The following is a 14,653-nucleotide window of genomic DNA, read 5'->3' as shown; positions in this document are numbered from 1 at the left end:
TATAACGTACATGATTAAGGTAAAGAAGTTAAGTTTAGATTAGAACTAGCATACAATAGAGCTAGAATAATGTTTCAAGAACATAAAGAAAAACAGAACAAAAGCTTGATTCAGCCTATTTGGGGCCATTCGAAGTTATAGAAATAGATAAAAATAACAACATTAAAATTAGAAACAATAAAAATAAGATACAAACAGTACATAAGGATAGATTACAAATTATTTTAAAAAAATATATAAGAAAAGAAATATATAAAATTTTTTATGGATTCAATACTATAACTAATTCATTTAATTAAAAATACATATATAATTATTTAAAAAAAAAAAAGAAAAGAGGAGAGAGAAAATTTGTCTGGCCAGACACAAACAAAATAGTTTTTCTAACATACATTACATTACCTTTAATCAATCATTAATTATCAATATCATTAATTAATATATACCTCCATAATATTACGTTATTTTCTTAAAAGGGGAGGTGTAGTAAATTCATACCAAAATTCTTTCAACATAAAGAGCTCAACTTGTAACACTTTGTTGCAAGTATAAACAATTAAATATGTACCCAATAAAACATAAGTGTGCACTTGAATATGTTTATGTGTATACATTAATATATATTCACATAAACATACTCACATAAATATACAGCTAAACATGTTCATATATGTATGTACATTTATATATGCACATACATAATATATTCATATGAGCAGCAATGCACAGGCGTAACATGAGCTAGGGCCAAGCCAGCGTGTGAACGCTGACCAAGCACTTTGATGCAAGCGCCCCAATTAATATGTATGTATGTACTGACACTCTCCCTCTCTTTTGTAGCTGTCGCCTAAGTCGCAGCATAAGAATATATACATATGTAACAATAGGTTACGCAAAAGAATATATTTGGAATAAAAATAAATCTGAATATTACCACGAAAAGGCACTGACGTGTTTGTTGAATTATTTAAACCAAGTGGAACCTGGTCATTACAATATAAAACATGTCCAAAAGTCTAGTTTTTTTGGGCACAGCACTGAAAAATAAAAATAACGGAAGCAGAAGCGGGAACAGAAACTAAGAGGCAAATTAATTTACTTACAGATGCAGTTAATAAAGTTATAAAATTCTGAAGTTGCGAAATTGGCATATCCCACACCTTTACGACACGTTGCTATCAAGAAATATAATGCTAATTACAGAAATTCAAGACCTTTTGCTCACTATCACCCTTGCCAAGTCACATATAAGAAATCCAACTATTTTCGATCAAGAAGATTTAAAATCTATTATTACCAAACAATTCACAACAATCTCCAGTTTAATGGGAGTGTCCAATAGCACCATCCACATACTTATGGATTACCCTAGAATTAAACTTTTATGTAAGAAGGTCATAATTTTTTCCGTGGCACATGGCGACACCATACTACAGATACACGATAAAGTAGTAGCTGAATGCGACGACGGAGTGAAGGCGGTCTCCGAATGCGTTACAAACAACAACGTAATATTTTGCAAACTGGCTAAGCATGACACATGCGCTCGCCTTTACCAAAGGAAGTCAGCAAGGAAGGCAATGAACATAGGAGGGGAAAGGTTAACAAACAATCCAACGAACTGCTCATGGACTAGGCCTTATTTACTTCTTATGTATTTAGTCCTAGATTCATATTTCCATTTATGTACTTGGGCTTAATTCTCTTTTCTTTCCTTTAATATATTTAGTTTTGTACAATCGCTTAAGCAATAAACACACATTACTCCTGCACTTGGCTGTAATTACATTTCATAATCTTTGATATATTGCTGAGCCACAAGGACAGTGATCTAGATACATAGTAAACCGTATCTAAACCTAATCTTCCCAATTCATCTCTTGAGTTGCATCCTATTAACGGCTTACCCCAACGGTAGCCAGTGCACCGACCCAACATCTTAATTGGCGCCCACCCGGAATTGGATTACCTTCTAGAATTCACAGCCTAAAGAAAATGTAAGTGACTGTTCGAAAAAAATGGAGACCGAAAAATATATAAACAAATAAGAAACAAATAAAAGTGGCAGCGCGAATAACAGCGTAATTTGCAATGAATTTATAAGTGATTTGCATTGAATTTAATTGAGAGTGTGCGGTTCTATTGTTAGATTTATTTCGCTAAAACACTGTTTTCGACAACTGCTAATGTGTTGGTACTATAGGTACACCAAAAATGAATCCAATACTGACGAAGATATTACAAATATTCTGCAGTGACCACAAGCTATTCCTGACCTGCTTATTATTTGTGTTATTTTTGACGTTCATTGTTTATATTTTCGCAGTGAATGTCACACGAATTCCAGTGAATAATAAATTTTTAGTGCTGCATTCGCAAAATATCGATAAGAAGGCCAATCGAACGGCCTTAGATGGGAACGTCGCCTTAGGTTGGTGAAATGGATGGTGAAATTTCGGCACGGCAAAACCTTATGCACCATCCCCCAAAGAGATGCTGGAATCGAGCTTAAGATATACAGTGGCTCACAGCTTATTTGATACAGGGCAATATATCGATCATCGAGAAATATCCATCCATATATCGAAGAACTAAATTTTAATCGATACTATCGATGGTTTCATCGATGGTTGTCCAGCTCTATTACGAAGGAATGGTTAATATGTCTTAAATACTTTTACGAAAACTTAAAAGTGCTTACATATAAATATTATGTTTCGAATATTTGTTAGGCGAAAAAACTATATAAATCTTCAGCTAAAAATTTCAACAGATTTTCAGCCGATTAGGGTGAGAACAAAAATTCTTATGTAATAATTTTAATTGATGTTTGTGATTATATGAGCAGTGTGCTGCTTCAACTGTAAATAAATCAGAAGCCCCCAATACTTCACATTGTCATCAGGTGAATAACCAATATAACACTGAAATCACCAATGCAAATTACACTAAGTTGCCGTTGGGGATATTGCCTTGGGTGCCGAGTCCGATAATCAACACGGAGGGGAACCAAATGTGTAGGCAATACAAGAAACTAGCAAAGTTTCGCCTAACATGTAAGAATTTGTAATACCATTAAATCATAATATTAAAATAATGTTTATTTATTATCAGCCTTGGTTGTTATAACTACAATGAGCGGTTATGCAATGGCACCAGCACCTTTCAATTTTACTATGTTTGTAATGTGCTCGTTAGGCACTGGTTTGATGTCGGCAGCTGCCAATGCAATAAACCAATATCACGAAGTTCCTTTTGATTCTCAAATGTCCCGAACAAAGAACCGCCTGCTAGTCACTGGCCAAATGTCATCCTTGCATGCTGTTGGATTTGCTGTGGCATCGGCTATAACTGGATTGGGCATTCTTTATTTTGGTGTAAATAGCCTAACAGCATTATTAGGGGCCGGAAACTTTTTTCTTTACACGTCAATATATACACCAATGAAACGATTTAGCATCATGAATACTTGGATTGGTTCTATTGTTGGTGCTTTACCGCCGCTCATGGGTTGGGCTGGGTGTACGGGCAGCCTGGACCCTGGATCACTTATACTAGCTGGACTACTATACGCCTGGCAGTTTCCACACTTTAACGCATTGTCATGGAACTTGCGACAAGATTATTCGCGTGCTGGTTATCGAATGATGGCTGTTACAAACCCTGATCTTTGCCGGCGAACAGCATATCGTTATTCAATTGCTATTGGAGGGCTTTCCCTGCTTGCTCCTGTATTTGATGTTACCAATGGTTGGTTCGTTTTAGAGTCATTGCCACTAAACTTGTATTTTGTTTATCTAGGTAAGTTTTAATATTTCAATAATATGCGCCCACAGAGTGAAATAATATATTAAAGTCGCAAAAATGTATGCAACAGAAAGAACGTAGTTTTTCCAACCCCATAAATTACATAGATTCTTCATTAACTAAGTCCAAGTCCGTAAGAATACCTAGATCTCAGAGAGCATAAAAGCTAGAGCCACCAATTATCTGAGTGATATACTTGGAAGATGTTTGGGTGTCAGCCGATAGTCACGATAAGCTTCTTGGCCACAAATTTCTGTTGCGCCCTCGTTTGCTTTTGTGGCTATGGCCCTGCTTTTCTGAAGTTTGGCACTAATTGTTTTACTGCCATGGCCTGCTCCAAACGTTGTGAACGCTGGCGGCATTAGTTGTTTAATATTCTATTTTTTAACCATTTTTGAGTCCTTTACATAGGCTAAAATTGGCTTTTGAATCGAGTTATTCATCATGTTTGCTAGGCTAAGATTGGCAACCCTCTTACCATTCAAATTCATTGTGAAAATATTGATGATGTTTAAATAAACTTATTTATTGAACAACAGGCATTTCAAAATAGACAAAAATTTTGCGAGTTGTGAAAAAACTACGATTTAACAAGGGGACCGAAATGTAGTGAATAGCCTTTTTTTCGATTTATTGCAATTTTCAAGTTAGTAGGTTTGGTCAGGTTTATTATGTTATGCAACATAAGTGGTTATTCGGTAGCTACTTTTACTGCTGTGTCGGCATGTTTAGGCCGTGCTGTTTATATTAAATGAATATGTCTTTTTTTATTATTATTATGGCTCGGTGTGCTTAAAGATAAATTATGAAGCTATAGGGCAGCAGCCATATATGCTGAGGCTTGATTAGTGTAAAAATTCGTCTGATTAGTTTTTTGGCTTAAATTAAAAATTATAAGTTCTAGCTGTCCAGTGTGCTTTGCTACACATATGATTTTAATACCCTTGCAGAGGGTATTATAAAATTGGTTAGATGTTTGTAACGCACAAAACGATTTTTGCGCCACTTAGTGCACTGATATATGCCTCTACACCTAAAAACATAAATTGCCGTACATTGACACCCGCTCCACATAGCGGGGAGAATATATATTCTTAGTTGTATGTATCATAGTATCATAGTTAGCACTATTGACTATTGATGTTATTTTCGAAAGAATTCAAAATAAAACAAATGTTTTTTGGCTGCGCCATCAGCGTATTCTTTACCCCTTATACCGGCTAGGAATTTTCGTTTTATTTTAGGGTAGTTGATTTTGCTATTTTTGATGGCCTCAATCGCTAATAGGGAGTCTGAGCATATGGAAACTTTTAGTTATGCATCAAGCGCTAGTCTCAAAGCCGTGAATCGATAGGACATTCAAGCATTTGCCTTTTTAGAAATAGACAAACTATTTAAAGCAAGACGACGAAAACCAAAAGCCCTTATTCTTTTTCGCCACCTCGTTGACCATTAGTGTGACAAATCTTATTACAGATATGTATGTAAGTGTTTGAATTTTGTAAGCGACACCAAACCTATTGAAATTGTTTATATAGCAAATGTGAAAACACGATAGCTTAGGTTAAAATCGTTGCATCCCAATATCATAACATATTACAGAGGCAACGCAGCATTTTTTAGAACATCGTTCTCCTGGCGCCTTAATTTAAGGCAGCCACAGCGACCAAAAAGATCGAATTTGGAATCATTCGACTATAGTATTCGTGACCATTCAGTTTGCAACTTTGCCAGCATTATTTGCTTGTGAATGCCAAAAAACAAGCAGAAAGGAACAAAACTTAAAAAAATTTTGCAACGGGTTAAAAATTTTAGAAAAATCTGACTAGAATGTTCATTGCAGAGTTTTAATTCTACTATTTTTTCATTGTAGACAATACTGCCGATGGTTCTTATATATTATTATTAATATTATAAGTATAGGATATAGTTGTAAACTATCAACCTAACATTATTTTACAAGCACTGTAAATTATTTATCGACAACAGTTACAGAAATTATAAATTTTTATTTTTCTTACTGCATTTTACAACAAGTCTGTCTATAGCAGCTCTAAAATCAGCTGTTAAGAGATGGTGGATGGTGCCAGTGGGAATCACTATTTCACATCCACCTTAAATTCCAACCGTCCCCGGAGTAGATCGAGCCGGAATCGGTCCTTACTTTGTTTATTTATACCCTTGCAGAGGTTATTATAAAATTGGTCAGATGTTTCTAACGCACAAAAAGAGACGATTCCGACCCCATAAAGTAGTTATATTCTTGATCAGCATGTAAAGCTGAGCTGATATAGCTATGTCTGTCTGTCCTTCGGTACGTATGCGTTTTACTCAGCCATCTTAAAAGCTATCGGGCTTAAATTTTTTTTGTACTTTTTTTACCTGGTATGTATGTATGAAAATCTCTCGGTGCGGATGAAATGTGATATTAATGTGATAGTATTGGATATAAAACATCAGATCCCAAAATCTGATCGGATAAATAGAACACAAGTTACTGTCAATACTTATAAATGGTCTCTGCTCAAACGCTGCCTTGGCGCAACGCTACATAAACTTTATGTGTATGCGTACCGTGGTTTGTTTAGGGTACGAGGGAAGGAGAAAAAATTGTAGTAAAAGAGTAATAATTTGAATGTGTTTTTTGGGTATTGACGAATTGAGTTGCAGGAAAAGTATTTTGAACATGTAAAAATATTATTTCCAAAAACTGCAAGGGTATATAAACTTCGACTTAGGCGAAATTTTCTCTTTGATATTTTATCAAACAACACAAAACTATAATTTATACAGATCAACAAAAAACGGTTAAAATGCACGTGGAATTATTTTTGATAATGTCAAATTATTTATAAAAAAATAAATGCAGAAATATAGACTAAGTTAATATCAGACTATTAATAATTGGTGGCATGTCTATTATTCTCTAGTATAGCTGCGCAGCTACGCGGCATGGAATCTACCAGTTGCTGGCACCTTTCTTGTGTTCTGGCCTTCCATGTACGCTCTATAGTAGTCTAAATACCACTTTTAGTGGTTGCAGCTACTCCCTTCTTAAAGTCGCACCACAAATCTTCTCCTGTATTTTCGATACAGGGGGCAAATGTTAGTATCACTTTCTCAACAAAAAAACCGCCCGACTCCAGCACACTTCATCCGCCATGTCTACTAGTCTTGGTGGTGTACTTCGGATTGTACTCCGCGTTTTTCGGTGGACGAACATACAGCCTATATCCCCTTCCTCCAAAACATCCCAATTTCGGATTGATCTGACCACAGAATGTTGCGCCATTTCTCCACAGACCAGTTTTTTTTTTATAAAAAGCTTTGATTCTGTTTTTAAATTATGTTTATTTAAACATTGAGAAATTTATTGGCCAAATAAACATAGGTTTTTTTTTATTTAGAAAAAAATGAGAGCCAAACAACATCGGGTGACTTCTTTTGGCCCGGATGACTTCTTTTGCGCCACCTTGTATAAACGAATGTGCCGAATTTGATCAAGATCGGGTGACTATATCATATAGCTTCCATAGGAACGATCGGTCCAAAACAGTGACTTTTGTCAATAACTTCGTGGCTTTTAATTTCAAATTAAACATATGTTAGTTTAATATATCTGTTAATGACTGTGCCGAAGATCTCAAGTCAATATCTGCGCGTCTATTAAGTTATTTTACATACCAAATTTAGTTTACGTACCCCTTTCCGGTGGCGGAAGGGGGCGTGGCAAAAAGATTGAACAATTAGTTTCTGCGCGCTAACTAAACGAGTATATAAACCAAATTTGATGACTCTAGCTGTTATACTTTTTAAGAAAAACAGTTTTATGAAAATTCTGGGGTGTAAGAGGGCGTGGCCAAAATTCCAACTAACTCTATACATTTACATACTACACGAGTATACATACCAAATGGCTCTAGCTCTTATAGCCTCCAAGATCTGCGGGTTCATACAGACGGACGGACACTTATTGAGTGGTTTGATTCCCATTTCCTTTAGGATTAACCAGCGGGATCCCCAGTGAGTATGTTTGGCGTTAAATTCACCTGCTGCAATGAAGCGATTTCCAGGTGTGTTCTAAAAACGGTATATGATATAATTACTCGATCTTTATTGAAAAAAAAAAAAAGTGCGTCTAACGGTTAGACACGATAGAAGTGAAACCTTCCGTAAAACAAACTGAGAGAGAATGAGACGAAAGCAGCATTAGGAGCGAGATAATTATAGGTTCATTATAATATTGCTATAAAGGTCATATTTTATTTTTTTCATTTTATTAATATTCATCCTCAATGTTTTCAATTTCAACAAATGATACGAGTGGCTTATGATAGCTAAAATATGATACAAATGCTTTGGTTTCGACGTTGTCAACATATCTTTGAAATACCGCTTCAATTGTTGTTTTTGATCGTGTTGTTGATTCAGTGCGATTGTTACACATTTTTTAACTGAATGTTGTATTGAGAAAGTCAATTAAAGGAACCGCTGTGTCCAATGCAAAATTTACGTTAAAATCGCCACTTATCATTGGAACTTTATCGTAATAAATTGATTGATGAATTAATGATTAAATTTTCATGAATGAATTCCGTGATGCTATTTATTGATTGATTCGGTGAAATATAAATTGCCACAATTAAAACTGTTTTTCCATTGCTCAATCTGGTTTCGCATGCACATATTTCTCCCACTTTAGAGAGCTGAACAGACAGTGATTCTAGTTGCTGTGCATTCATTCATTATATATTTTGTGATACATTTTTATTTACTTTTTATACCCTTGCAGAGGGTATTGTAAAATTGGTCAGATGTTCGTAACGCACAGAAGGAGGCGTTTACGACCTGATAAGCTGAGTTGATATAGCCATGTCCATCTGTCCGTCCGTCTGTGCGTATGCGTTTTACTCATCCGTCTTAAGAGCTATCGGGATGAAATCTTTTTTTGGGGTTTTTTATTACCCGGGTAAGATAAAGTATGAAAATCCTTAAGATCGGACCACTATATCATATAGGTCTAGAAGAAAACATTTTGCGAACATGGCTATATCAACTCAGCTTCTCATGCTGATCAAGAATTTATATACTTTATGGGGTCGTAAACGCCTCCTTCTGTGCGTTACGAAATTCTGACCAATTTTACAATACCCTCTGCAAGGGTATAAAAAGTAAATAAAAATGTATCACAAAATATATAAAAAGCATTATGAAAACCTTCGACCAAACTGGGAGTCGAACCCCGGCCGCCCGATCGCCAAGCGAGCACACTAACAACAGAGCCACGTCAACACTTTGTAAATTGCCGTCGAGTTCTGTAGTTAAGCACTCATCTCATTTTCGCATCTCATTCTCTCGCAGGCTATATACTATAAGATCTATATGTATGTCTCTTTTTAGTGTCGCTTTTTCGTTTCATCGAGTCTCAAATCACTCCCAACGATTCTAAAGAAGTTTTCACTTCAAAAAAATAAGAAAAGGTTAGAAAAAATTAAAAAATTTGAATTTAGTAAAACTAACCTTAGCATTAATTATTGGTATTGAACAAGAGAAAATATTGTAATATAGAGCTTGACGAGGTTAAGGCATTGCGAGTCGCAGATTTGCGAAAAAAGTTGAAATTTCTTTTCCTGCAACTGCAAATACATCAATACACAAACAAAACATTATTTCTCTTTTTGGTATATTAAAGTTGTAATTTTACAAATTTCAACTTGAATGTTTTACACAGTATTCTTGAAACATATATCTATCCGAAAATGCAAAAAAAAAATCAAATTTTTTTATAACACAAGGTGGCAACGCCCCTTAATGCACATTAAACCTTCATCAATGTACTGAACATTAACACCAAGCACTGCGCGGTTCCACCGTGTGGCAGTATTCACTTTGAAGTAGAGGATTCTGGTTCTTAATGCTTCGACCATTATGGTCTTGATTTGGCTATATTTCTCTTCGACTTATCTCATAACATTCCTTGAAGTTACAAATGGCATTACTAGTCCTTGAAATATTTGAACTGTTAGCGTTTTAAAACCTTCCGAGTCCAATACAGCCAGCGGTACTTGCCACTGAAACACATTTTACACAGTTTACACACTGAAACATTTTTGTCCACGTAAAATGTAAAATAATTTTGCAAAATAGAATTACGCTTGCGTCCCATCTCGGAACACGATAAAAAATGAGTGGAAATAAGAAAAATGTGTATCATTCAATAACACTCGCGGCCTAAGACATTGCCAATAAAGTAGTCGCTTCGAATGCGATATACCCAGCTATTTTTTGGGTGATTTTTATGGAATTCGATGGATAGCCGGATATTTTTAAAATAGTATTGTATGAAGATTACTAATTTGCAAATCGTTAAATAACTGGACAAACTCTGTCTTTTTGGAAACAAAAAGTACAACGAAGCAACATTAAAGAGAGATATTAAATCTTAATATATATAAATCTCGTGTCACAATGTTTGTCCTCAATGGACTCCTAAAACACTTAACCGATTATAATAAAATTCGCACACCATGTGCAGTGTAAATCTCAAATTATAGTCGCAATTTGAATTTTTCAAAAGCGGGCACAGCGAAGCGTGGCAGGGTTTCTAGTTTAAAATAAAATTTTTCATATGCGACAGATGGGTAAATTGAATATACCCAATTTTATTATACGCTGCTAAAGGTGTATCGCTTTAAAGCAGGGCAATAAATAGTACAGATAGGCTCAATGCAACCTCGACGCGTGTTGAAGCTATGCTTCGTCGCACAGTGGACGGTTTTGCTAAATTATTGGCATATAGTCATGTCCGTCCGTCCATCCGTTCGTCTGTCCGTCCGTCCAATTACTCCTAGAGCTCAAGAGCTACAGAGTTGCAATTTTGCATTTAGGAAAAATAGCAAAGTCACGAACAGTCATTTTTCTCAATAAATTCGTTATTTTCTGAGGTATTCTCATAAAAATGAAATTTAATATTGGTGTGTAACGAAGTTATTGACGAAAGTCACTGTTTTCGATCGATCGTTCCTATGAAAGCTATAGGATATAGTCGCCCGATCTTGATCAAATTTGGCACAGACGTTTATAGGTGTACCTGTGCACTATATACAAGCCTACATGCTACAAGCCTCAGCTCTGTAGCTCTTACAGTCTAGGAGGAGTTTGCGCTGATCCAGACGGACGGACATGGCTATTTGAACTCGTCACGTCGTACTGATCAAGAATATATATACTTTATATGGTCGCAGATGCTTCCTTCTATGGGTTGCACACTTGTGACCAAAATTAATATACCCTTTTTGCAAGGGTATAAAAAGTTAACTAGTGTATATATACACTATATGTGGTTGCAAGTCGGCAACTAAAAACAGCAGCAGAGCAACAAGATATTTGCAAAGAAGAGGCCGCTGGAGAACTTACTCTGCCAGTATAAGGAAATCTGGTGCGATGGCCGGCACCGGTACCGCCTGTGCCCATAGGCCCTGGACAACAGCAGCTGAGCAACGACATAGTAGCGCATCACCTTACAACATTTATATTACTTTTTCGACATGTTAAACATGTTGCTGGTCTTCTTGCGTTTTCGTTTCTTGCGTTTGCTTAATTCTGGCGAGCCCGGTACTCAGCTTTTGTGAGTGGGCGGGGTTCATCGTTGGGCGTCCCTTTGCCCGATCAACGTTTATTTTGAGCACTTCTTTTCGTTGCTTAAAAATTTTTTTTGTAAGAAAATTTTGCCCAAAAAAAATATTAATAGTCAAAATGTATTATTAATAAGTTATTGAGAATACCACACGACAAACTTATGAAATTATACCTTGATAATAGGAAATTGTTAGATGTCTGTTACATCTGTTAGATGTAATGACTCTATCTCAGCTGACTTCAAAATTCAAGCTGGTACACTGCAAGGCAAAGTACTCGACATTGCTCTATCTATTGTATACTGCAGACTTACCAACGAGTTTAATGCTTACAACGTCCACTTTTGCCGATGACACGCAATCCTCAGCAGATCAAAATGCCCAATACAAGCCTCTGCAAAATTTAAGGAACACATAAAGGTGGTAAAGGAAGGAAGCAACCTGGCGTATACGGGTCAACTAGCAGAAATGCCAACATGTAACATTTAAACTTAACGGAAAAAGCTGTCCAGCTCTAATGCTAATAAACAACGTAACAGTTTGTCAAGCCGACGATGTAACTTACCTTGGTTTCCACCTAAACAGAAGGATCACCTGGAGCAAGCATATTATTGCGATGAAATCACAGCTAAAATTAAAAGCAAGTAGCTTACATTGGATCATCAATGCTTGCTCCCCTTTACGTGAGAAGTTTACAACTCCGTACTGAAACCCATCTGGAATTACAGAAACGTATTATGGCGTAATGCAAGTTCCAGCAATGTCGAAATCATACAAATGGCGCAATCGAAGTTTCTGAGAGCGATCACAGGGTTTCCGTGGTACATACACAACGACAACATTTAAAAGGATCTAAATATATGTAGCGTGAAATCTGAAATAGGGACTCGACAACTAAAGTATTCTGCAAAACTGGAAGGACATCCAACTCAAATTCGTCTTAAAGAACCACGGAGACCCACGGAGATGGTTCTTAGGATTTTGGACAGCGCACTTAGCATGGCTTCAATACTTCGTGCATTTCCTGCTTAAATACAGAATTGTATAGATTGACATGTATGCAATATAAGTTGATCGCTTCTAGTTTTAGATGCGATTTCATAGTTTCGAAATGCCGGCGACAAGTTAACCGTCTATTTAGGTGGATGCGAAGACAGGGAACTGGTACGTTGTTAGGCATTAAAGCTGGACAGCTACTTCTGTAAGGCGTAAATTTTACTTGTTTCTATTTCTGCTCGTTGACGACGATACGCCAGTTTTTCTAAGCATTCCTCTACAATCTTTAGGAGTTCCTTTTATTTTGCCGAGGCTTGAATTGGATACTTGGATCGGATGAGAATGGATGGTTTTGCCATAGTAATAACTATACGTATATTTTTATTCTTTGTCCAACTGAAACAAGTCACTACATGTTTTAATAAAAACTATTTTACACCTTTTGCTTTCAGCCCACAAATTTAATCAAAGCTCGAATGGTGGCAGTTCGCGAAAACTATTCCGATATTCTCTTTTGCATCTGCCGGCTCTTATGTTGCTATTCTTAGCCAATAAAAAACGTTGGTACCTAAAGGAAACTTTTGACGAGACTACAGGTATTAAAAAAGAAATCTGTATTACCCACCTGCCAAAGATGCCTTCAAGTCTTGTACCAGTAACAACAGCGGCTGGAGCTAGATAATAAATCAGTTTAAAAAAACATAAGAATAAGTACCTCAACAACAAATAAGAAATGTAGCATTGTTAAAATAATAAATTAACTACTCTTGGCAGTTTTTCTGTACTTTTCCCTTACCTGCAGCCATATACACGGAAAAAATGTTTATCCAAAAAAAATTTCTGCCAAATAATGGCCTACATACAGTTGTGTTCAAAAATATAGTAGCGCATCACCTTACAACATTGCTGGTCTTCTTGCGTTTTCGAGGCGGCCAGTAATTAGTGCTTGATTCTAGCGAGCCCGGTACTCAGCTTGTGTGAGTGGGCGGGGTTCATCGATGGGCGTCCCTTTATCAACGTTTATTTTGAGCACTTTTTTTCGATGCTGCTTTTTCACAAAAAAAAGTACCGGACGTTGACGATACTATGCGCAGTACGTTCAAGTGGCCCCTACGACACCAGGACAAAGCCTGGTATGCGCGAGCCGAAGCAGAAAACTGCCCACCTCCCACCCGACCGACCGAGGGGTGCAGCCGTATAACGCACGGCACGAATCGCGTGGACCTCCCACCCGACCGACCGAGGGGTGCAGCCGTATAACGCACGGCACGAATGGCGTGGACAAATACACAATACAAAAAACAGACAAACAAATAATACTATAGCTATCTATTAACTAAATGGGATAGGATAGTTGTTTTAACTATATTAATAGAAAACTCTGAGCAGATTACAGGGAATAGAAGGTTGTAATCAGAGCAGAGGACCCTAAAAGGTTCATGCATGGCATAGTTAAAAGAACAACGACTAAGCGATAAAGGTATCAAAGATTGTCTACTCCGTCTACATGGTACCGACAGATTTACCTGAGCTAATAAGTCAGGCGAGTCGACATCACCAATTAGGAGCTTGTGCATAAAAATAACACCAAGCATAATTCTACGGTTAGTTAGGGAAGGAAGGTTAATGAAAAGAAGTCTACTAGAATACGAAGGCAAATTGATATTGCGATCCCAGCTTAAGCCACGAAGTGCAAATAGCAAGAACTGCTTTTGAACGGATTCAAGTCTAATCTGGTGAAATATGGGTGTTCAAATTTAACTCATGGTCCATAAGTACGCCCAAATCATTCATATTATTTAGACGTTTTAAAGTACTATTGTTTAGAAAATAAGTGACCAGTTGAGGAGAGTTTCATTATCCTACATTTGGTGGTATTAAGATTTAATAGATTAAACTGGCACCAGGATTGAAAGTTTTTAAGGTCAGCTTGTAGTCGACTAAATGAATCTGTATCTTTATAAGTAAGACAAAGCTTGACATCGTCAGCATACATAAGCACACGCGAATGAACAATGACTGATGGAAGATCGTTAATGAATAATGTTAAAAGCAGAGGGCCAAGATCACTACCTTGAGGTACTCCAGATGTCACAGGAATGGAATTGGAAAAAGAAGACTTAAAAAGTACCTTCTGTTTTCTATTTGTTAAATATTCTCGAACCCAAGAAAGGAAAAGAGATGGAAACCCAATGTCGTTCAGTTTAAAAAGT

General features: G+C 36.5%; 1 protein-coding gene across 2 annotated transcripts; it reads left to right on the top strand.

Annotated features, from left to right (window-relative positions):
* Positions 1 to 2,626: 2,626 nt before the first annotated feature.
* On the top strand, positions 2,627 to 13,213 carry LOC6653343 (protoheme IX farnesyltransferase, mitochondrial). Of its 2 annotated transcripts, none has more exons than XM_023181482.2 (4): positions 2,627 to 2,790; positions 2,849 to 3,056; positions 3,115 to 3,801; positions 7,810 to 7,878. In XM_023181482.2, exons 1-4 carry the CDS (start codon positions 2,713 to 2,715, stop codon positions 7,848 to 7,850), a joined length of 1,014 nt encoding a protein of 337 aa, XP_023037250.1. In that variant the 5' UTR covers positions 2,627 to 2,712; the 3' UTR covers positions 7,851 to 7,878. The 2 variants fall into 2 exon arrangements, with proteins under 2 accessions (XP_023037250.1, XP_002075712.2); XM_002075676.4 differs by lacking the exon at positions 7,810 to 7,878 and adding an exon at positions 12,893 to 13,213 and having other exon boundaries at positions 2,628 to 2,790.
* The last annotated feature ends 1,440 nt before the right edge of the window (positions 13,214 to 14,653 follow it).

The sequence above is a fragment of the Drosophila willistoni genome, unplaced genomic scaffold (genome assembly GCF_018902025.1).
Source record: "Drosophila willistoni isolate 14030-0811.24 unplaced genomic scaffold, UCI_dwil_1.1 Seg531, whole genome shotgun sequence".
NCBI classification, from domain to species: Eukaryota; Metazoa; Arthropoda; class Insecta; order Diptera; family Drosophilidae; genus Drosophila; species Drosophila willistoni.
The sequence above is the reverse complement of the archived record's forward strand: the minus strand, read 5'-3'. Positions and strand labels throughout refer to the sequence as shown.